The 25,681-nt window shown below is 36.8% G+C and overlaps 1 protein-coding gene across 1 annotated transcript; it reads right to left on the bottom strand.

The window, feature by feature from the left end:
• Positions 1-578: 578 nt before the first annotated feature.
• METTL8 (methyltransferase 8, tRNA N3-cytidine) lies at positions 579-25,360 on the bottom strand. The gene is given in 13 exon segments (XM_082285504.1): positions 579-690; positions 3,516-3,590; positions 3,592-3,758; positions 4,480-4,545; positions 4,643-4,749; positions 6,561-6,700; positions 7,033-7,096; positions 9,584-9,633; positions 10,213-10,604; positions 15,246-15,337; positions 19,658-19,813; positions 24,589-24,701; positions 25,176-25,360. Coding segments are annotated over 11 exon segments (1,314 nt in total). The 5' UTR covers positions 24,594-24,701; positions 25,176-25,360; the 3' UTR covers positions 579-690.
• Positions 25,361-25,681: the final 321 nt, after the last annotated feature.

Here is a 25,681-nt window from a genome sequence, read left to right as displayed (position 1 = left end):
TACCCATATTCAAGGACAGGTTGGATGGTGCTTTGAGCAACCTGGTCTAGTGGAAGGTGTCCCTGCCTGCAGCAGATGGCTTGAAACTAGATGATCTTTAAGGTTCCTTCCAACCCAAACCATCCTATGATTCTCTGACACTTGACTTAAAATGATTTAAAATTAAAGCAAATACCACTGTAATTTAGCATCTATACAACTCACTGCATTCACACAAAAAGAAAAAGCAGTCTGTAAAGAAGGAAATAAAACTCTTTTTTCGATCCTAACAATAACTCAGCCAGCAAACTTTACTGCAAATATATGTGTATATAGCTCCTGGGGAAACTGCTTAGTTGTCCACTACACACAGGAAAAAGAGGAAGCAAACCATAGGTCAACAGATCAAAGAGCACACTGGAACAGTGAATAAAGTTTACACCACAAATGAAAAAGAAGTAGCAAAATTTATGTTAAGTGATTTCCACCAGTGTTTAATACAAATTCTGGGGTTGTTTGTTATAAATTTTTATTCATTATTAATCAGCAGAATCAGGAGATTAGCTGCACAGTTTCCAAGACAATAAACTTTTCCCTAGTGTTGTGAGAGTTCCTACTCAGTATGATGACACTCCTCATCAGGCCTGCATTTTGACTGTCCTCTTCACATTTGGTGGATTTGTGAATACCACACAAGCACCTGCCTTGGTTCTGCTGGGAAAAAGACAACATTTTTTTAATATGAGCCAATTGTTATTGACTAGATACCTCAAAATTAGTGTTGGAAAAAAGCTTGGTCACTTTCTTTACTTTTTAACTGTCTCATATTTGCTTAAAAACTAAGGAAGGTCTAAACCAGTAAGTACCATGGTCAAGTGTCCCTGTACATAAACGTCATGCAATACCAGTGGAGCTGGGCAAAAAATACACAGTACTCATAAAGCAAGCCAAAGCCGATGAAGCCAAAGCTCAATTCTAACAAGACTACCTTTCTCTAATTGCCATTAGGAAGGCACGCTGAAACAATTAAAAAGACTCCACAAAAACTTAAAGAAAATTTGCAATTACAAATTAAAATGTTTTGTATTTGTAGAATGTGTATAAATTAATTTTACATACACATCTGATTAAAGAATTAACTTCATGTCAAAAGTGAAACTTAAATGCCTTTTTCTATATTAATAAACTAATTTTTATTTCATCCAGAAATTAATTAACAATAAGCAGTTTTAAACTGCCTTTTCTATATACGTCTCCATCTCTTTTTCTTCTTTTATTTCAGTAGTCCTACTTGCCTAATGCAGATAATTTGGAAGCATTTTAAAAATACATCTTTGATTAAGCTTTTTGAAAACTGAAATGTCATGAAGTCAAAATACAGAAAGTGCTACTCAGATTCAAAAGTTCTTAATGGGAATGATGCCGTTTTCCATATCCCCTTCTTTGAATCTTACAACTGTTCAGACAGTGGATATTCTACACTTAAAATAGTAACTGATCTTATTACCTCTAAGTCAGGTACCATTATTCTAAAAGAGGCAGTCAATACTTACGCTGCAAATTGTGGAAGAGAAACAGCCGATTTTGCTTAAGGCCATTCAAAATTCTGGGTTTGTTTTTTTGTGATGTCACACTTTTGTTAAACTAACAACATAGCATATTCATATCCTGCCAGAATCAATAGATCTTTGTGAGTGCCAAAGCAAACATTACATTAGCCTCTACATATGGAAAATTTTATGTCACACACATGAATAACACTGCACAACGCTCAAGAACTTATCATCATCACTCCCCTGGAAAATTCTACAAGTGAAAATGATTTGTGCTAGCTAAGAGCTATGTATATTCAAAAGTCACAATTAATAAAACAGAGTAGCAACATATTTAAAATATACGGAGATATTTATTTATATTTTTCATGAGGATGCTACAATCTCTTACAGTTTTAAGAAACACAGCTGTGTTTTAAACTTTGATTTATACCACAAGAGTTTTATTGCAGGTTACAATAATGCCATTGCTAACCAAAGCTTCCTCTTAATTCATTAACAGTATCTTCCTCTAATGGGAGTTTCAAATATATCAAAAATGCAGGATCAGACCCCTTATTGCACTTCATTCTTGAAACACATCTGGGTTAAAGGGAATGAAGCTACTTGGCATCCCCATTTAGATCATTTAGGGTTTTCTTCCTAGAAGACCATCAGTCTTCCTTAGCTTGGCAACTAACAGATTGCAAAAAAAACAACAGGCTGGGCTGTCAGCTGGGACACATTTACCCTTCAGACCAAAACAAAAGCAAGAAAAGAGACTTTGAGTGTCACTGTATTAATGACACTCAAAACTACATGCTATGGATTACATGCATCCCCTACCGTTGAAATAAGAGATTTATTTTATTCATTCACCTGCTTCTTGTTCTCTCCTCCTTGTAGCTAAGTGATTTAAAATTATATTTAAATAGCAAAGTGGCATAGTGGTATCTTTAAATCCCAGCTCAACAGCCTCAGGATCATGTTCTACATTTGAAAACAAGATTTCAGTTTTCTTCTTAAAAAATCTTGAAGTACTAGTGTACTCCTGTCCTTTACTGTATCCCCACCCAGCCAATAAAAAACATTGCATTTTCTTTCTAATATCCAATCCCTAAGAAAGCAACTTATTTCTGTAAATAACAAAAATATCTCAGCTGCCAGGTAGATTACCATTCTAGAGTGATTATATTACCCCATAACAATACTAATAAAATGTACTCTGGACTACTGTTTTTGCTCCTCCCTCTAGCATATCTAACATATCATAAAAATAATGTTTGTATTTATCCAGACAAGTATTAACTATTTGGTTTCGGCACTGTTTTGGCATTTTATTAATTATTTTCTACAAGAAACATGTTCAGCTTATAACCTAGAGCACTTTAAATATAATGTATTGTATGTGAATTTGGCATGTTCCTTATGAGCATGAAGATGAAATGTGGAGACTTCAGCATAATAAGTCAGTCACAGTGGAGGACACCAATCACTGAGTAATCTGATATGTATATATATCACATGCAGCTAGTGTGAAATATTAGCTTACATGCAAATCAGAAAAAGATATTTGTCTTCATTATTTACACATCAAGAAATTTCCCTCCAAAGAGGAAATACAGTTGCAAGACCCACAGTGGTTGAAAAGGATGTGACTCAGAAATTAACACAGTGTAGTAATAGTGAGAACAGATATTCTAAATCTCTGAAACAACTATGCTCCAGACTAAAACTTTTTACATACTGTGAATTTCAACAGGAATGAGGTATATACTTGGTACTTACTGACTATTCATATTCAAAGGAGTAAAACAGTGCCTGGTCACAGTTATGAAAGATTATTACAAATAAAGCAGAAGTCAGAAACGGCCTTTTCCCCTGGAGATTTTTCTCACACATATTTACAAAGAAAGTCAGAGAAATGTTTTCAGTTCAATATATTTATTGAACTTTTTTATACTTTTCAGTGGCTAAGACAACATTTACGGGAAATATACGTACTTAAATTTGCTTCAGTTTCTGGAGTTCATTTCTGTACCACATTTCTGGAGTACACTTATTTACAAGGGTGCCTTTTGGTGGTTTCTTCAGGATAATGCAGAGATAGCAACGGCTTCTGGAACTTGCTTTGTATCCAAACTCGCTGCATTTTCACTTTTTTCTTTCTGTTTACTTGTAATCGCCGATCAACTAAATTCTGTACTTCAGTTAATCCCGCCAAGTTGAACATGTTCCATACCTCATCTATTTTTTCATATGAAGAATTATTGCAAATTAAAAAAAAAAAAGTCATTTGTAGAATGTAATAATTGCCAACCTGTAGTTCAACTAAAGATGGAAGTAAATCTGTTTTGCAATTTGAAAGATAAAGGACACTGCCTGTAAGAAGGCTTTTGTTAGAAATTGATTTTTACAGCTCTTGATTTACATTGCAGTAAAAATGGTTATGTTGAGGCTCAAACCACATTAGTCATTACTCACAGGATCCATAGATACCCTTTCTTCACAGTGTTCAATATGCCATAGTTGAGTAAACAAATGCATGCCATTTGGTCACTGTTCCTGTGTTATCAAGATAAAGCTATTTCACCTGACAAATGACAATCCAGACTCTTATGCCATATATAGCTACAGACTCTCCTTCCAAGCATGTTTATCTCAATTTTAAGAGAGAAATCATGTGCATGTTTAAATAATAAAATTTGAGCATACAATTAGACACCGGATACTTAAAGAGAAATTTCCAGTGATGTCTGTAAGCAATCTTGCAGGACCCCAAATACAACAAGTGTGCACACAAAGGAAATTATTTCCTTACAACAGTTACCTTTGGGCTTTTTAAAAGCAGAGAATTTAAAAAAGCCAATAAAACCTTCTTTAAATTTATGTTTTAAGATGAGCTTTCATAATCCAAAACACATTGAGAAACACTCAACCCTTTCTATGAAACTAAAACATTCCATACCTTTGGTAAAGAAATATACTCTGGTTCCATCTCCTCTTACATAAAAGTTTTCTGACAAGCAATGACCTAAGAAATTAAGAGCAGTAACGAAAAAGGACATGTCACTTTTTTTCCCAGAAAGAGCTAAAATGAACAGTGAACAACAAAAACATCCAGAAATTACCTTTTTTAAAGCGAAGTTGAGCTGTATCGTATCTTCCATAGTCTCGAAATAACAACATTCCTCCAGGTTTCAGTAGCTTAGCCAACCTATTTACAACCCCTTGCATCCTTAGAAAATAGATGGGATACTGGTGAAGTTTGCAAACATAAGCAAGCAATTTGGTGCCACAGACCAAAAAGGCAGCGCCACCCAAGAATAAGAGATTCTTCAATACAGGTAGTTGTGCACAGAATTACACACTCTGCCTATATAAACAGAAGTTGTGCACACACAGAAAAAGTGTATGCACACAAAAAGTGAAACTGCTTTGAGAAATCCCATCCAGCAAACTAGAAGACATTAATTACACAGCTTGAAGAAAGTTCAATACTTTGAATTCTGCAACCAAATTTTAGAGGTGCCTTCCAGCAAAATTGAACCGTGTTAAAAACTGACTACCAGAGTAGCAATTATCAAAAACTAAACACAACAGCCTAGATAGAAATTACTAAGTAACAATTTTCTGAATATAAATGTGTCCCTCTCGCATATATTTTCCATCTTTTCAAAGCACGTAAGTTCTGCATCATGATTCCCTTGGTTTTCTTTTTCATTTCCCATTTTCAAAGTTTCCAGGAAAAATGTATACTGAGTAAGATGAATCCTGATCACATTTTCTTTTATGCAGTCATTTTAATTCTATGAGATAGCAGTGATGACTAACACATCTTTGGAAAGCAGGTCTCACAACACAGATAATTACATGAAAATCTTCATGTGTGTATACACACACATGTACACAAAAGCATCCATGTCAGCCCTGGGGAAAAAAAAAACCAACCCAAACAAAAAACCAAAAACCAACAATGACAGAAAGACCCCACAAACAAACAAACAAACAACAAAAAAGAAAAGCAACCACAAAAGCCCTCAAATGTATTCTTAAAAGACTAATAGGAGAAGATACACAGGAATTCTGACAGAACATCTGATTACTGCTTCTACAGGCAAAGTGATTGAATGAACCACTATTGTCCAGTTTCTTTCTGGCAGCATCACAAGAGTTATGGAGATCTGAAGTCTCCTGCTTGAATTGTTTTTGAAACCTGGACCCTGGCTTTTTGTGACTCTTGCTCATCTCTGAATAAAAAGAAAGGAGAAATATCCTTTACAGGGAAGGTTTTTCTGTATGAAGCTAATCACTAGTAGCAGGAAAACAGTTCTCAGACTTGGGCAAATACTGTTCTGTATGTCAAGCCCATTTTAATGACATTCTTAAAGTTATAAATGTATTATCACACAAACAGCATGTCTTGCCCTTCATATAACCTAGTTAGAGTCAAGAAGTTAAACTTACATGCCCTGTTTTACATTTTTCCCATTAAAAAAGGGCATTTTCACAATGAGCCAACCTTAACAGTCATAAAATTTGGTTCATCAGACATTGAGAGGCATTAGCAAAGGCTAGCAGTACTCAACATAACACCATACATGAAAATTAGATCAAATGTTCTTAATCCAAACAAGTTACAAAATTCTGGACGCATTCTAGTTTAAAAGGCCTGCATGTAAGCATTTGAATGTGGCTAAATCAGCAATCTAAGTCTATATCAACATACTGTAAGGCGTTAAATCGTGAGTGTCAGTCTGGTTTTTTAATTTGCAATTTTTTTGAATCTGTCACTTCTAATAGAGGTGTACTTAGTTACAATATACCCCTTGTATTTTGATGGAGGCTGGAGACTCGCTAATTATAATTAGCCTGACCAGCTTTTCTCCTGAAGCCTGAAAATGGTAAACAGCATTTAAAATACCTTGTTTTATATATATTGTAGCTTATTAAATAACAAAGATTCATCATCTTCTTTTGCTTTTATTGAAAATCTCCAGTTAAAAAAGAGATTTAACCCGTTTTCTTTGCCCTTTAGTCTTCATTTACCTGTCAGGATGAATAGTAGAGAGCACAAAGACAAGGAGAATGACATCCAGGATCTCATCTGGAAAAGGATAGGGTAAAGCATCATCACACACATCATGAACAAAGGCAGAACACCGGGCTGAATTGTAGGACGAATGTGACTGTCAGGAAAAAGATGAAAAGAGGCACAGAGAGAACAGTAGTAGTTAATACGTTTACTCTGACTCAAGAAACATTTTTTCTTCAATTATTCTGCATTGTAAAACATCTCATATAAAAGCCTATTCTGTCCGGTATCTTACTCAAGCTGAGCAGCAAGCTCACTGATGGTATTCATTCCACTCTGCATACAGTATGACTTTGTTCTTTGGAATACTGAAAACTTCAGTTAAAAGTTGTCAAAGCCATCACATTCTTTTTCATGAAGATGGCTTCCTGGCAGCCTCCTGAATTACCAGCTTGTAAGGTACTCTAAAGCGAGTGCATGAATTACCTTTACCAGCTCCACTGCTCCTGAAGCAAAATCACAACAGTATAGAAAGGTTCCAGGTGTATTGCTAGGAAAACAAAACCAACATCAGTTAAAAACTTATTAATGTAAAAGATGAAAGTCTACATCAGTGTTCATGAAACTTCAGAGGGTCCTCTGGGGTTCACCACAGGTTTGATCAAGCATGCTTTATTGATGTCTAGCACATGGAAAGCCACATAGGTTGTAATGAACCAATAGGGCAGACAAATTAATAAGAACACCAACAGGCAGTTAGTATAAAAAGAATTATAGCCTTGTCAGGAAGGAGGCAAAAGGAAAAAAAAAAGGTCACAGAGGGCTGTCAGAACTGATGACAATGTCCTGGTGCTGTAATGCATAAATGCACATTAATAGGTCACATTTTCTTACAGGAACACTGCATTATTAGCCCATGCATGCAGTTTAATTAGCAATATGATTTGGGCAGGGATGGGGTGTTGCAAAAGTCATCCAGTTCTGTAGAAGTTTCGGTTTTCATGTATCACCTTGCTGTTCTTTTCATTTGATTAAGCATTATTGGTTATTGTCCTCCATTATCTCCTTTGTTTTCTAGATAGAATGAAGAATTTCTTCTAGCACTGTCTTCCTATCCAAGACTAAGCCTGCAAATTTCCTTGTACCATTCATCAGATACTAGTAATTCTAGGGAGAAGCTTTTTCACCTCTGAAAAATTCATTTAAGATAAACTGAGAAAGCTACTCAAAATCCACTGAGAGATGACCTCATGATCAACTCATGATCAATTTAATTAATTAAAAATATATTTGTGATTTTGCATAGATGGCTTCTTTAGAAGGGAATCAATAAACTCTGCCAGTGCCTATAACATCTCACAGTATACACACACATCTAAGTTAGTGACTTCTAAGGGCTCAACAGGAGAATGCTTCTGGAACAAAATATATTCCATACTTGTTGCTGAGCAAAACTTTTATCAGCTCTGTGCCCACCATGAGAATTGATGAATTTACATATTTATTATGAACGAGGACAAGCAGCCAGGCTTCGGACCCAGCCAGTCCCTTGGGAAAGGTTAAGCTGATTACCTAATAAGACTTGTTAGAATATTGGGGGTTTTTAATTTTTTTAGAGCAGAATATGTAGAAAATCCACTTAAGACAAAGACATGGCTTGATGTGGATGGTGTTTTCATGACATGCTGTATTCAAAAGCACTAACTTAAATTTTAAGGGAGGGAGGGGGAAGAGGTTTAAAAGTTACATTATTAAGCTAAGTGAAATTTTCTTTTGTAGCCAGGGTACCCTTGCTTAACGCTGGCTTGTTTTTACATGCATATAATTATATGCATATAAATATATTATTTTATATGCATATAATTGCCAAAATGGAAAATTTTATATTACTGAATTCAGAGTAAAACCAACTGTTCTATAAAGCCAAGCCTGCTAAGAGATAAGAGATCTTTCCATTAGGTCATATACAAGACAAACAAGCAAGTTGTTCAATGTATCAACCAACATGATTGAGTGAAGGATTTACATAAGAATAGAGAACTCCAGGAAAAATACCTTATGAGTAGAGTCTTAATTATCAGAAATGCCAATCTATGACTAATGCCTCCTGTGAGGAAAACACAGAAGTTTGTCTCATCCTTTTCAATACAGCCACATGATATCTTTTTCTATATAGTGTTCCTTTCAAAGTTTTCATATGAAACCAGGCTCTCCTTTCACTACATGCTATCTAGCAAAGCATTTGCTGTGGGATGAAGATGCATTGCTAACACTTAGAGGTTTCATGTATGACCCTGGTGCATCACTCAATTCCTCCTGCTGCGTTTCCATATCTGCAAAATGGAGTATTTTTGTATAGGTGTGATACTAGCAATCAAAATTCATTGATAGAATAACGGATTGTGTTGTTCTCAAGCTCTTAAAGGCATGAATAAAAATAAATCTATTTCAACCCTTGATACATACATAGCCTTTTCTATAAAACCTTCCTGCCTACATGGATGGGAGGACAAGCTGTCATAACAGATTTTTCTAAAACTGGAAGCTAAATGGATTAAGATGTTTCAATGAATTAAGTAATGTGATACAGGACTTGTGCCTTGACACTAAAACCTGAAGTAATGTGACAAATATACCAGCCAATTCAGAAACAACAGAACTTTTTTCCAGTAGATCACATGCCATTATCTATGGTCTCTGATTTTAGCCTTTTGAAGAGATACCTGGTTGCTTTACTGTGATACATAAAACAAGAGACTCTTTCATCTGCCTGAGGTTAACTACAAAAAAAATAAGCCTGAATGCACCTGAAGACAAACTTTGTCAGCAAATATGACCCCCCAAGACCAGGGTGGAGCAATTTGAGGAGTATCCTATACTGATGCTGCTAACATTATCTGTGGTCTGACACAGTAAAAATTTTAGTGCTGTAAAATGGTTCACTCAACACTTCCTGCAGCACTGATCCAGCACCAACATTTGGTGAAAATGAAGATGTGAATACAACATTCACATTTGGAAATCCAACATTACGTACCATAAAACTTTCAAAATAGGAAAGACACTGTTTCCAGCTCCACAACCAACCTAAAATCAGAAGAGAAAGATAAAGTTGAAATAAATGAGCAAATAAAACCTTTTTTTGTTTTTTTTTGTCTTAAATTAGTTGGCAGGTAGGACCCATTAGACTTCCAGTCTATGTTGGACAGAAAAGGTATAAACAGCTCATACCACGAGCTCATTCACAATTCATTTATATCATCCCATTTCTCCCCAATGCCTTTCTAAAATTAAGAGAAAATCCATCTCTCAAACTGCATAAGAAAATGCAATATTCTTGTCCAATTTCACCATTTGGCAGGAATGCAGCAAGTACTTGCACTTTTAGACAAAGCACTTAAACACACACCTTTCCTTAGGAAATTAGAAACCTGACTCTCAATGAAAATGGAATCTAACAATCTAGCCCTATTCTGATTTGGGAGAAACTTTAAAGGGAAAACCAAGTACAGATCCTAGGTTTCTCTGAAAGTTTCTGCCATAAATGAATGTAGTATGTAAAATTCCAAAGGCTTCCTTTCTTGATACTTAGTAAGGGTCTTTATCAGATTTTTGAGCAATTAAGTGGAGCTGTATATGATGGGTAGAACATTTGCAGTGCATTACCTCTAATATTCGGTACGTGGCATCACAACCAGGGAAGGATTCTAGCTTGCCAAGTTCTTCTCCACAGTTTTTACCTTGAGGATTGTCTGTAAGAGCCTTTGCTTGATTTTTATTATATACACATCCTTGTCCAGCAGTAGAACCACCTCCATAATTTTTCCTCCAGTATTTCTCTCCTTCTTTAAGCATTTCATTTTCAAATGAAAAACTGTTGTTATTATTTATTTTTGTGTGTTCTGAAGATATTTTTTCTATTTTGAACTCTTGTCTCCTTTTTTCTGGAAGAATTTCTGGAAACTCCAGAAACAGCCAATTGCGATCCTTGAAAAAGCTATTTTTATGGGTCTTGTAAAATTCATTCCAATATTTACTGGCTTCTTTCTCATATTTATCTGAAATTAAAACAGAACAAAACCTTGGTGAATATGAGCTCAGCTAGAATATACTCTAAAGCAACATATAATTTGGACCTCAATATACAGTTTAAAAATCCATAATTCCACACATTGTACATTTAAATTAAAACATATGGATTTTCTGTCTTACCTTAACTTGTGCTCAAAATGACTCCTATGAAGGTTTAATCAGATTTTATGTCGCTTAGGAAGAGGTAGACAGGCTTACTGCATTTTTTAAAAAATTTAGTGACATCATAGAACAGCACCACCAAAATAAGCAATCCAAAGTTCCTTAGACAAGCTTTCATGGTTCAAATAAAAAAAGCAATGCATCTTTTCACTTATTTAAGAAATATTAAATTGAAATTATGTCATGCTTTATGAAATTCCATAACCAATTGCAAATTTGTTGGTACCTCATCACCTCTTAAAACAAAATTCCAGTTCTGTGAACTGGACTGACAAACGCTACTGCATAGCAAATAGACAGTAATTCACGCTTAACCATTCACCAATGCAGAAGGAACATACTGGCTTTCTTACTTTCAAAACACGTCAGAGTCTTACAGTAGACCTTTGTGTTAACTTCTAATTCACAAAACATTCTAACTGAGTGTTAGAATGTCAAAGAGTGGGACTGAAAGGGATTTCACGCAGTCAGGGAGTTCATACCCCTTCTCCACAAAGATCTGTCCAACTTATTCTTAAAATACCACTTTGCACATACAACTTTCTTCAGTAATATATCACAGTCCTTAATTTTCAATGCAGTTGGAAACCTTTTCCACTACCTAACTAGAAACTTCCATCTTGCAATTAGGTCCAGCAATTCTTGTCCCAGCTAGGGACCAAGCAGATAAAGCAAAGATTACTCTCTTTTCTCTTTGCAACACCTATTTACATATTTGAAGTATTTTACTCTGTCTCCATAAACAACCTCTTTTCTAGATTGTCTAAACCTAACTCTCTTCTTTTTGATTTTTAGACTTCTGATAATTTCAATTTTTCTTCTCTAGATTCTCTCCAATTGATTTACTACTTTTGGGTGCTGTATTCTGGCAAAGGCATTATCAGTGCAGAGCAAAAGGAGTATTTTATGAGGCTTACAGGTTGTAATCCTGTTTATAACTCCCAGCTTGCCATTTTGCAACAGTATGACACTGCTGATTCAGCTAGTGATTCACCACAACTCTCCAATCTTCCTCTGCAAAATGACTACCAAACCAATTGTTCCAGAATCTAGGTTTTTTCAATGGATTCTTCTGAAGCAAAGAAATCTGCACTTATTTTTAGCAAATTTATATATTTCAGATTATTTTTTTTCCACTGTTTGTCCAGATCTTTCCAAATCTTAATTCTGTCCTTCATCATACTTGAAACATCTCTTCCCTTAACATCATCTTCAAGTCTCCTGTTTCCTGAGGTCACTAATGAAAATACCAAGCAGAACTGGACACAGAATAAAACACTCCTCTGCCCAGCACAAATCCTTTCCCTTCTGAAAGGATCTCTCTAGGCATTCATTCACCCAAAAGCAGTTTCATTAGCTCTTGCTTGCCTAACTTGCTTATGAAAATGTCAAGTAAAGCAAGTCAGAAGCCTGACTAAGGATAAAATTCAGGACATCTGCTGCTTTTCCCTTATCCTCAGGTCTTGTAACCTTCTCCAGTAAGGAAATTAGTTTGATTTTACATGATTTATTCTTGAAAAAAATGATTGTTGGCCAGTATTCATCTCCTTTGTTCTTCTGAACCCAATGTCTGCAAGTTCTGGATGTACTCTTCCAGTATTTTTCCAGGAACTGAAATTAATTATCTGACTCTTCTTTTTTCCCACCTCCCTTTTTAAAAAAGCAAATATTCTCTTTTCTGCTTTTCCAGTCATCCATGTACTCTATGGATGTACTTTGTAACCTGTTCTTTCTTAGTTCAAGAACAAAATCTTTCCTCCTTCTCACTAGCACTAAGTGTGCTAGCCACTGGACTGGAGCTAGCAAACCCTTTCAAAGGAAGGCTGATAAAAAGATAAGAATTACAGCTTTTCAATGTCTCTTTTGTTGATGGTTTTCCCTTCCTTATCCCTCCTAAGTACCAAACCAAACCTTTTTTCTTGCCTTTTCCCCCTTATTTCCAAAGCATTTGCAGAATTACCTTGCTACCCTTGACATCTCTTGCTGCAAAAGTGTACCTCATATAATGTGTTGCCTTTCTTATTTTGTTCTCACTCACACCAACACATTAATTCTTTTAATATAAATGCACAGAGTAAATGCATGGTGCACTTCTCCTACTACTCTCTTTAAATCTTAACATATTATTTCCTAAATCACTACAGCTTTTCAGAGATAAACAAGGCTGAGAATTATCATTAGAGGCACAGACAGGCAGTGGGAAGTGGTAAGGAGGTGGCAGAATGCCTTGTCCTAGAAATCTGCATAATGTTTTAAAATTAACATTTAATATATCCAGTTGTATTATTAAAGGGCAAGACCCAGCCATGTAATGTAATTGTACAGACCTGTTTTATAAGTTCAGAGTTGATTGAGGTCATATATATATCGGATTTCAATAGTTTAAGTTGCACATTTATAGACTGCTCAGTTTCAGTATAAAAAACAGAAACCCTTCTACTCAAAAGGTTCTCAAATTATTATCACCCCTTGCTGTAGTCACCACTTTCCTACAAGTCTGCTCAGAACCCTTGTACTTAAATTCACATCCAGTTTTCTGAAGGAAATCAATACCTAAAGTCAGCCTTTCAAATTGTGTTAGTAAGGAATGACATGGGTTCAAATGAAGGAACACCTTACTCTGCATTGTTGCAGTGGTCATTCCTGCACCTCTGTGTAATAACATGTATGCAGTATTATCAAATTTTTGTTTCATTTTGTGTATTTAATTAGCCTACCCACTAAATCTGCCAAAGCATGTAAAAATTACATAACTAAAAAACAGATAAACTTCCAAGACAAAAAAAAACCCCAGCCCTCCCCCGCCAAAACAACTTTATCAATCAATTTTTCTCCATAACAGAATCTTCCAATGCTAGCAAGCATGCCTGAGACAAAATTGCACATGCTAATAAGTAAATCAAATTCCTAAAGGTAGTATCATGAGTTCATTCAGTTTAACTTCTCTTGCTTTAAAAAGGCTCACCAGGACTATTCTACTTTAGTAATATAATAGTATTGTTGAAGTCTGTCTTGTCTTTTTTCTCCTTACTGTATTTTTCAAGGCCCCAATATAATCTGCTCATTAGCCTTGGTCTAGTTCATTGTTTATACAAATAGGCCAAAATGTACTTCCACTTGCAGAATGAAGCTGAAGCTTTCTGAAGGAGCACTATCACCAATGCTCACCTATTCAAGTTCTAAACAGAGGGGCATTCATAGGAGATGTCCTTGGATTCTTGCATTTCTTGGCAATAGACAAATGACTGATTATTCCATTTCTCACCAACACAAACTAACTTCTAATTGATTGTAGAGGAAGAATGAAAGCCACATGGTCACACAGCTTAATTTTCAATTACGAGCTCTTTTTCAGCTTTTTATACAGATCAAATGAAGATATTAGATGTAATTTTTGAAAAACAAACATTGTACTCCTGCATGTAGATAAAGAATGTGTGAGAGGTAACAGAGAAAGGCAGGCTGACAATCACAGAGTATTCAAGGTGGTGAAGGGCACACAATGCAAGGCACATTCTCAAGTAATTCAAATAAACTCCAACAGGTACCTTAATTACATCAAGGCATAGGATCACAATGACACTATCTGACAGATTCACAACAGGCTACGTAAACTGAGGCACAGGACATCCAAGTAACTGCTTTCAGAATATCTTTCAAACAGAACAACAAATTAAGAATCCAGTCTTCTATGCTACTATCAAGTTGATATTCCAGCTTTAGCATTCATAACTATCCTAGAGTTTAGTCTATGGTTTAGTTTGCCAGTTTGAACCTAGAGCTATCACTCTTCAGAAATCCAGAACACACTAAATTTCCTTTCTGAAGACAGGCACAAAACTCCTTAATCCCATAGAGAGCAGACTGTGCAGGATGTATTGGAACACCCTCCACACAAAGTGAACACATTGATTGCTGAAGCACTCCCAGTTCAGCCTGGCAGACAGCAAGCTGGGACCAGCTGGGACCACTGCAACTTTCATGGCAGTTAACTGAAATATGGTGCAATGCACAAACACAAACTCTCTAAATAGTCCACAAATCCCTAAAAAGCATTTGAATATTGTACATGGGAATCTTCATCCCTAGTACCCTAGCTGAATGCAAATTCATTCCCTTTGATCCTGTAAAAGCCTTGTGTAGTAGGAGTTGTATTCTGAAGGACTGTGAAAGGGTTCAGAACAACTGCACCATACTGATGTACTTGTTTACATAGAGCCTACTGCCACCCCAACTGCAAAGTTGTTCAAATAAGTAACTATATTGTTAGAAAAACATACTTTGAGATCTTTTGAGGCAACAAAGGGGAAAAAAACCAAAAACAAATCAAAAAATTTAGACAAGAGAAAGAAGTAAGAAGGGTCTTCCAGAATTCTACAGCATCTTCAAATGTTTTAATAAAGAGCATTAAAACGAGAATTTTTATACCATTCAATATTTGTTACCTTGTTCTTCTGATTGAACTTTCACAAGGGAGTTCTCTGTTGCTTTTTTCTTGGCATTCTCCTCTTCTTCTTGTGACCATTGCATGTGGTCCCTGCAGAAGGCAGTTGAAGACCCAGCTTTTCAGTAGGGTTTTTCACAATATTTTTTCCCAGGAAAAACAGTCATGAATTAGCGACACTGTCTCAAATACTTTTTTTTTATATTTCGAGTGCAAGCAAATGACCACAACGAGACTGACAGTTAAAACCTAAGTTTCAGTGTATGATAGATGAAAATTAATTACTAATTAGGTAAAAGTCAAGTGATTAAGATGTCCCAACTGCAAAGAGACTGAAGTAGAATGTATTTCTTTTCTTAATAACCGGATTACATATATCTTGCAAATTGACTGTGTTTACAGGCATGTATTTTGAGTATCCCATTAGAACTGTATTTAGCTGAATACAGTAACAGACCTACCAACAAACACCCTAATGCAAGAAACATCTCACATTAATAGTGCTTATGATGAGAACTAAGGACTAGCAAAGAAATCAGCTGTTTCTGAAACAGGGAGCATAATCCACCTATTCAACTGGAACAGGTGGAATTGATTAACAGGATTTTACTTTTCTGAGGAATAGAGATAGGTAACATTTTAAAAAAACCTGAATGAGACATTTGTAAGAAAAGTCAAGCAGTGCTGCAATGTTTCCAAAGTCTGTGCCATCTGTATTTGTGTGAAGTGGTTACCTAAATGTTATGTTAATCCATGGTCACAGAACCAAGCCCAGATCTGACCCTGATGACTAAACTGCCTTCTCTGCAGATTCTGGGTTTGGATCAGACAATGCGGGGTGCCCAAAAATGTGCTGCAGGATGGTTTCAAAACCCAATCAGCTGTCCCTCCAAATTCTCCAGTCTGAATAGATTAAATTAGATAATATAATTCAAGTCTTCTATTAGATCCTAATCCTACTGAAATCGACTAACTGAAAGCCCATTACTAAAATTCCATTGGTTACTATGGGAAAAGGAAGAAGGTGCCAACTTGAAAAGAGTTGATTGTCTCTAAAAGCTAATGAGGATCTTCCTTTTCCGTACATGGTGACATATAGGTAATTTAATTCTTAGACCTTCACTGTTCCTCTTTTGTTAATTGTGGGAGACTAATTGGTATATATTTGTCTGCTTGCCTCAGACTTGATTTCCGCCTCTCTACTGAAATATTTCTCATTATTGTCCCCAGCAGGTTGCCTCTCCCCTTCCTGTATTTGTTCATATACCAAATGTTCCTGTGCAGTGTCATGGCTCTGACAGACACACTGCAGCAGAATAAAACCGAATGACCGAAGCATTACTAGGCAGACATCCTCTTGGAAAGACTTGCTTCCCTCACCGCTATCACCAGTTTTGACCTTGCCTATTCCAGCAAGCTGAAACCAAGGACTATTCAGATGGCAATAATACACAGTCAGCCCTTCTGACAGATGACTTGCTGTGGTGTAATCTTTAGCTGATCAATTTTAATCCATCATTGCATGTCTGTCAGAGCCCTTAGGGGCTCAACACACAATACTAAAGGTGCCTGAAGCCCTCCATCTTCATTAACCGCCTTTTCTTTCCCCTCCTTGGAAAGTCATAGTGCACCTTTTGGCACTTTTGTAGAAATTTCTATATGGTAGATCCCAAATAACAATACTGCTGCAGCACTTCTTGATCAAAATCTACAAAAGAAGGGACATTGTGTAGTTCTCCCACAAACTATTTACATAGTTTGGATGCTTCAAATGAGGCAGCTCCTTCAGCAATACAAGCTGGTAGGAACACAAGACACGTAAGAATTCTAAGCACACAAGTGTTTAAATACAGAATTGTTTTAAGCTGAACACTTAGAGCAGCAAAGCAAGCTATCCATTTTAACCACACCAGGAACTGTTAACATGAGCAGGCCTGATATGAGATCAAACAATGCTGCTTTCAGTTCTGCTTATTCAACTTAGTCCTTTTCCACTAACTTGTTTGCTAACACAGGGTTTAATTATCTCTGGGATAATGTGAAAACTCTGTCAATTACTGACCTGAATAGAAGCAGGCATTTTTTGCTCCAATGTCTAGCATCATTCATTACTTCTCTCCCAAAACGACAGAAAAGCACCACAACAAACATCAAAAGCATTAGTTCCCAAGTTTAATTTACTTAGTATTTCTAGCAGCAATGGTAATAGCTCTTGTCTCTCTGCCAATTCACACAAAAAGAAAGCCACTGTATGAACTACCAAAAATGATGAGTGGAAAACAAAAGGACATCATACATCAATGCTAGAGGAGATGAGTATCTTATGATCACCCTGTATAATCTATTTAGCACTACCATCACTCATCCTAATTCTCCTTATGTCCCTAGTGAGAACCCTGCCAGTTCAGTGAGATTCAGAAACAAAGACCTACCCCACATCATAGCCAGGTTCTTGATTTATCAAGACCATCACAACATCCATGGACTTCTGCTTCAATTCAATTTCACCTGTTTTCCCATCTGAGCTACATGGATTCATCTGAAGATCCACTTCCTGAACAACCCTGTTTCTTTCACTTCCATCTTCACAATCCATCCCAACCACCTGCATCAAAGTTTGATAACTTTGTATTAGACTGTCTCAAAGGCTAGCAGGAAAAACTGAAGCTACACATGATCAATTTTTTTGAAGGAAATTATAAAACAAATGAATTAACTGAGTTGCATCAAGAAAAAATGTTACAGAAAAAGGGTGGCCTTTTTCTTAAAATCTTTGCCTACCTTGATTATATAGCCTACATTTGAATCAGCATTTACACATGTAAAGGATTCATCCACATAGCAGGAAGCACTGAGCCTGGAAGATGCTCCAGAACTACACTGCATATAGATTTATGAAATACAGAGACAAACTTTACACTCCTAACACAATAATCAGCCAGCTTCCAGCTTTTTTGACCAATAAGAATAGCTAACTCCAAATTTGGCCTTAAAGTGGTAAGTGCTGGAGACCACAGCTTGGGGACATCTAGTTTAGAAAACACTAACAGCTGACAGATCTGGTTGTGTATCTTAACTAATGAGTTAAGCCCAAATTTAGAGACTAAAAAGAGTAACAAATATACTACTTTATTAACCAGAAGACAATCTTCTGTATCATATTCTTAAGACTTTTTCTTCATCAGAATTTGATATAGAGAATATTTTGAAATAATTTAGATTAAAAAGCAAAGTGGACCAATAAAACAGATTATAAAAAAATTAGTAATTTTAAAAGCCCTTGCAAGTTGAAACTTCATTTCAGAACAAATGCTTGTCTTGTAACTTCTCTGACAGCTGACAGCAGAGGACACCTCTGAGGAAAGTAAAAGTAAAATTGCAGATTACTTCTATGAAGCAAGCTTAAGTCCTGAAATGCGTCATGTTACTCCTATGTTATGTTACCCATTGGTTATTGTTAGCCACATCCAATCCTTTTCCTAATTTTGTTAAACCTTTGCTTTCAAAAATGGTGACAGAATTTAAAAATACATTTAACATTTTGTAAGAAGTAATTTTTCGTATAGCTTCTAAATTTACCACTTCTCAACAAATATTCCTTGGGTTTATTATGAACTATAGGAATAGAAATTTCTGGTCTCCCAAATATCTCAGGTAGATAGATATTTGGGAGACCAGATATTCTACTCTCTAAACAAATTTAGATATTCTTCTATCCTTCTAACACTTCCTATATCACTTGCTGTTTTGTGTTCATCTCCATTCCACAGTCAAAAATCTTTCCCACTGTGTTGAATAGTAGTCTCACTCTTTTCTGAGTATCCATTAACCACAAAAATACCTTTTAGAGATGGAGATGTTGCAAATCAGGGCAATTCTTATTCTTGTCAGCATGTACACATTGATGTTTTCTCTGCTATTACATCTCTTCTTTATGTTAAAATTCACTTTTTTTGATAATTGCACAGTGTGTGAAAATTTCTGTTGAATTATCTGTAACATCTTCAGTACACCTTTAGAAGAATATGAGTAATTTACATGTACCTTCCAAAATGATGTCAGTTTTAGACTAGGGTGCCAGCATGCAATGTTATTGTACCTAACTAGCAACTTTCTGCTATTATAAATAACATGAACTATCTTATCTCTACATTTTCTATCTCCTAATTGATTACTGATCCATAACAATATTTTGCCTTTCACTCCTTGACTAACTATTTGCTTGGCAGCTTTTAACGCGAATCACTGAGAGCTCATAACTGTCAGATTACTTCTGACAGTCTCAAGTTTCCTCTAGTGCTACCTTCACGTGTCTGTTCTGGCAGTACCTTGTTTTATACACCCACACCATCATTCATCAGAGTAAACAGTATACAAAATTATATGAAAATCAGCCTTGAAGAAACATCTTACCACATGTTATGCTCAAAGACCTTAGAAGGATCAGTTAAAATCCGTGATCCGAGCGGAACCGCTGGTCGTCTACTACTTTGGTGCCTGTGTTGCATCTTGCTTTTCCTCAGATACAAAGCAGAAAGCCTTGTAAGGAAGTTTATTGTGTTGAGAGACCTGAAAACACATTTAACTCAAATTACAGTTTTGTAGTAACCTAATTATTTATGTCACTTACATGAGAGACTGGTCAAATAATCAAGAACTGGTATCAGATTTACCAAAATGATTCACTAAAATATCAATTCAAATGCTTTTTAGAAAATACCAACACCCCTTCAGTGTGCTGAAAGCCCAAATAATCCCAAAGTAGGCTACTGGAATGAAACCAATTGAAAGGTAAATTATTTGGTATCATTTCAAAGTCCTATCAGGCAGGCAAAAGAAAAGAAATACGCAGTAAAACAACCCAAGTTTGATATTGTATGAACGCAAGCAAGAAATTATCAGTAAAGAAACCACTTCTTCTAGTGGGGACATACTGTCAGCAAAATTGACATTTTTCACCCCACTCATTTTCTTCAAATGGAACTGTGACTGTGGTTTTATGCTTTTAAATAGGAAATTATATTATCTTTTTTTAAGTGTAAACATAATGCACATAAAGCCTTCCAAAATTTCTGCCATGTATTCTCCAGATCCCTGTTCAATGCTGTCTTTGAAATCTAATGGTTATACATGTTAACTTCTATTAATGCAAATCATAAAGTGATTCAGATTTTTCTATTACATGTATTATTTTGTCTTATATTGCTATATTTCACCTTATTTGGAATATCTTCATAAAGGATCTATAAAAGATAACAAGTGTGTGCAGCTAGTGCCAGCATTTTTGGTGGGGTTTTTTGCATATTGTTTATGTAGGCTTTCTATGAGATGAGTAAAATGAAATACCCCTCCTGCTACTTTTATCCTAACGGGCTTTTGTTCTTTTTTCCTTAAATGCTCTGCATGACTTTAAAAATTATTCTAAGTCCTATTTTTCCCGCCTTTTTCCTCTTTTTTTTTTTTTCCCCCAATGCTGCTTCTGTAAAAACCACACAGACAAATTTAATGCACTGGAAACACAAAACGTAGTTACAAAAGAACAGGCGCAAAACACTACTAGAAAACATTCTGTGCAAATTGATTGCAAAACAAAGATTTTTATCTCAAGGAAAACAGTACTAGTTGACAAGTCTTGTACTGTGAATTGAAAATTGTTAATCTGTATACATCAATACAAAGACTGGCAAAGGAATCACTTTAATTAAATGAACAATTCCTCATTTAACATGTACTTTTGAATGAGTCATGCTTTAAAAAAGGCATTGTTTATTCATTTTAAGAATGAAGAAAGGAGAAAAAAAAGAAAAAAAGATTAAAATTTCTTTTTATTTGTCAAAGATTAAATAAAATGGAGTTTGCCTTATGGCTGACAATGCCAAATAAAACCACTGTTAATTTTGGCTGTTGAGACTGCAATGTTACCGAGACATGGAAGCACTGCCATACAGTGAAAATGTAACATTTAGGCCTATTAAAGAAATCAAAACTTCTTCTAATGTTAATGAGTTTATTATGGCTTTTTTAAAAAAATGTGGCTCAGCAGCTAAAACAATTCCAATTTATGCTTCAATTACTACAAGTTGTTCATGGTTTTTATTTGAAAATATGTATGCATTTTTTATAATATAATCTATAATTATTAACATATATGGGATATAATGAAATAATAATTATGAGACATGAAAATTAAGATATCATGACAATTTCTGCAAAACGTGTAATTTACATAAAGGCAATGAAAAATAAAATTCTTGAAAATAAAAACAAATAGAAAGTCCTCCAAAACCCCAAACCACAATCGAAAATTATTATTACTAAATTATAGAAATGCTTGGACAAAGATTCCATTATTACATTGCAAACTGTTTACAAATCCTCTTCCTCCCTCTGTCATTTGAAAAGACCTGAGTTAGTATCTTGCATTTCCTGTGCCAGCATTGATATTCACCATAAAACACAATGATTCAGCTGCTAGGCTAGTCACATAATTTTTCTTGGCTTTCTAAATATCTCAATAAGAACATGAAAAGATGCGCAGATGGGAACTATAGTCAGATGACTAAGATGATCTTACATCAGTAAAATCCAGATATGCAACTCCTTCTTCGAAAAAGTGAGCCTTTGAGTGATAATTGAACAATTTCAGTGGATAAATTCTGAAAATGCAAGGTAAGTAGGGTAGGTGAGGAAGTTTACTGCTGCATTCAATGCTAAATGTGAAGGAACTCCCTTGAGACATGCATGTATATCCCTGAGAGTTAAACGTCATCCACAGATCACGAGATTAGTGGGCAACATGGCTACTAAAAGTTCAAAAAGCATCAGATCACTTGTAAGCCTAAATCAGATTTTCTGAAGCGAGTCATTGCTCGATTGTTCAGCTGAAGTTTGTTAATGAAACAGGCAAACACCCTTTCTTGTTATCAGGTAAGATGATCATACCCTGAAGTTATGACAGCAAGAAATGTTGTCTAAAAGAATTAGGAGTTCTTTCCTTGTTCAGAGTCACAGTCAGGAATATTTTAAGTTTGATTATTAATCAAAACAATTCAACTTTCATCTTTAAGGAAATTAACATAAAACTGAATTACATTAAAAATTACTAAATTTTGTGGCAGCGTAACTGTTTTTCAGAAAAAAACTTTCAAAGAAACAATGCACTTGATAACCATGTTGAAGAGCAACATGGAAGTCTTAATTTCTCTGTGGAGCACTGCCTTTTACACTTTACAATTTTGTCACTGTTACAAGTGCAGATCAGGTCCTCAGTTTAATTGAGAAATTTTAAGAAACAGCCTTAAAACCCCTTCCCTCCGCAAACAAGCTAACACAGCATCTTTAGTACAGCTTTATGCAGGCGAATATGCAGAAGAACGTACATACATCCACTGCTAGCCAGACCTGATGTTGGCATTAAATTAATTGATGTAGGCTTTAAAACCCTGAGCAGTCACACCCACAGAAGAAAAATTAGATACAGGAGAAAAGAACTGCTCTAAGATTTCAAACAGTGAATTACACCCCAAAACATATGTAAACCACTTAACTGATGAGTAAAATTCTTTAAAAGCATCAGTTCTGAGAGGGATGTCAGAGGAAAAAAAAAACAAAACAAAAAGAATAGAAATAACCTGTTACTTTTCTCCAAGAACCTAATTTTATGTATTTACTGGATGAAAATATTTTGACATTTGACTGACCTCCAACTACAAATCTAACAACTTCTTTCATCTCCAATCATTAAGCCTACTTGTAGAGTCTCTCTTATAAAGAAAAATATAGCCTATATTCGGAATAGTATGTGCAGTTTTTGTGACACTCCTAGACAGAAAAGCATTTTGAAAACTATTAACTTCATACAATTACTTCTGCTTGGTACCTAGAAACTTATCTAGACAACATTTGACCATTAATTCCCAATGCTCTCCTGTAAAGCCTTCCTAATCTGTCTTATCACCACCAACACTACCAAAACTCAAAACACCTTACACAAAACAGATGCAAGTGGCAATCAGGGACATAAAGGAAAAAAAAATTCAAGATAATGGTGACACAGAAGATATAACTACAAATTACCAGTAGTTATTTTTAAACTACATACATATTAATATTTCTTAATATTTCCAGTCTGGGTGGAGGTGGGGGTGACTTCACTGTCAACCAGACTCATTCATTAACTGAGTGCTTTATTCTATTTGGCCAAATGACTAATCGTGCCCTCTTGGGGCTTCATAATTAGTTTTTCAATTATATACATCCAAAAAATGTTGCACATTTGAAACAACAGGGTATTTCACAATTTTTCAAACTCAGCAGATACAAAAATTTCAACTGCTTTTCTTTCTCATGCACTGGGAACGATGCAGACCTCCCTGTGAGCATACAGCAACCTCAGTAAAACTGCTGCAGAGCACTGCCTCCCAGGGGAAAAGAAAAACAAAAGAAAAATTATTTTGATTTATTCTGATTCCTATAGAGACAACAAAGTTAAAATTAGTTGAAAAGCAAAGCAGATAAAAACAAACAAACCTGCCCCACAAGATATAATTTTAATCACATAGACATGTGCTGAGAGAGAAGTGCCTGTTCTTCCACAAGCTGCGAGGTAGCCTGTTAAAAATAGTCGAGCAAAGAGGAAAGAGTTTATGCAATGGTAGAGGGAGAGATGCGGAGATAAACCCTGCTGATTTACTGGAAATATTTACTTGAATAATCAAAGAAGGGTTCCTCGTTACCCTGCACACCCTCTGCTGGCTGCTACTTACACAGGAAGGAGGGAAAGGAAAAAAAAGAGCTGTTGAGACTTTACGTGTATGCATACATATATACTTGCACAGTGAAGATACATCTAAACCTCCAAATGCAATCACTTAAACTGTTTTTAACCAGATTATCTACAAAATGCTGAATATTTAACTGCATTGCCTAACAAAAGATGATTTGTCTCAACACAAACTATGGGGTTTTTTATTAAAGATTATGAGAATTGGGATAGGGCAACATGAATTTTACTACTTGTCTACAATTTATATTCAAGAACCTCATCCATTTACATTCTTGCAGGACTCTGGATGTCCATGTGGACTTTGCCTTGCCAGCTCTGAAGTCACTGGCGATGTTGCTAATCCACCGCACAGTAAGCTCCACTTACTCCTCTAATCAGCTCTTTGAAGGAGCAACTGCAACAATCGAGTTTGTGTTTAGCTACCTTCACGAAATAGCTGCAAAGCACCAGAAACTTAAAGGACTTTCTCTATTCTTAAAGTATTAGTGATGATTCAAGGTTCCGCTCAGATCCTGAAGAACAGATATGGGCACACAAAAGATCAGCAACTTTTGATTACCCCATTTGGTCGCTTGGTTTCTGGCAAGGAAGAGAAACAAATCTGTCTACAGCCTTCAGTTGCTCTGCCGGCAAGTAGCGATTGATGACTGCGACAACATTTGGGATGTAGCTCTAAAAATACAAAAATGAAGTGTTACACGTCTTAAAAAGTTTCTGTTGACCTTGGAGTTTTAAAAAGCTTTCAACAAATCCCTTAACCGTCCCCCCAGATCCAGGTACACTCAATCCCACACCGCCGTACCCAAAAAGGCTCGCGGCCGGTGCCCCAGGCTCGCAGGTGCCAGCTCGGGCGTTCACCCCCGGGAGTGCCCCGCGCCCAACCCCGAAGGCTGTGCTCTACAGCAGGAACATTTTAAAAGAAAGAATATACTAGTTCCCACTTCTCCTTAACTAGTTACCACTAAAAAAACTTTCCTGCCATTATTTTAAAAAACAACCGGTAAAATGCTTCCATCTGCACGTCCCACATGCCGAGCGCCCGCATCCTTCAGAGCAGGGTCGGCGGGGAGCCCGGCGGGGGCAGAACTCCCGGTGCGCCGGCGGCTCCGCGGGTACCGGCGGGCGACCGCTGCCGGCGGTTCTCACCAAGCCCTGCGCAGCGCCTGCTCCTGCTCGGTCCTCCGAGCAGTGCCTTATCACACCAACGCCGCAGCCCTCCCCCGGAGGAGAGCGACCCCGCTCCGCCCGCCACCCGCGGGCACCACGCGGCCGCCTCAGCCGGCCCGGCCCGCCCGGGAGCGGCGGCGGCCCTCCGCGGAGCGCGGCGGGAGGTGAAGTCCGGGCGCGCCGCGCGATTCCTCTCGCGAAAAACTACAGTACCCGGCTGGCCGCGGGGGAGGCGGCGGCGGCGGCGCAGGGCTGTCCCCGCCTGGCGTCTGCGGAAACCGGAGCTGTGGTGGCGGGGGAAGTGCAGGGCGTGGAGCACCGTCGGGAGGCCTCGGTTTGCCTCGCTCGGCAGTCAAGGAGCAAGGGGCCGTTCGGGCCTTTACCCGCTTCGCTTCACCTCTCGCCGGGCAGGGCGGGGGTTTGAGAGAAAGCCGGCGCGGGCCTGGCCCTGCAAGGCTGCACGCCCCGCCGAGAGCGAGCCTGGA

The sequence above is a fragment of the Coloeus monedula genome (genome assembly GCF_965178545.1).
Source record: "Coloeus monedula genome assembly, chromosome: 7".
NCBI classification, from domain to species: domain Eukaryota; kingdom Metazoa; phylum Chordata; class Aves; order Passeriformes; family Corvidae; genus Coloeus; species Coloeus monedula.
Note: the sequence above shows the minus strand (reverse complement) of the source record. Positions and strands in the feature narration are given on the sequence as shown.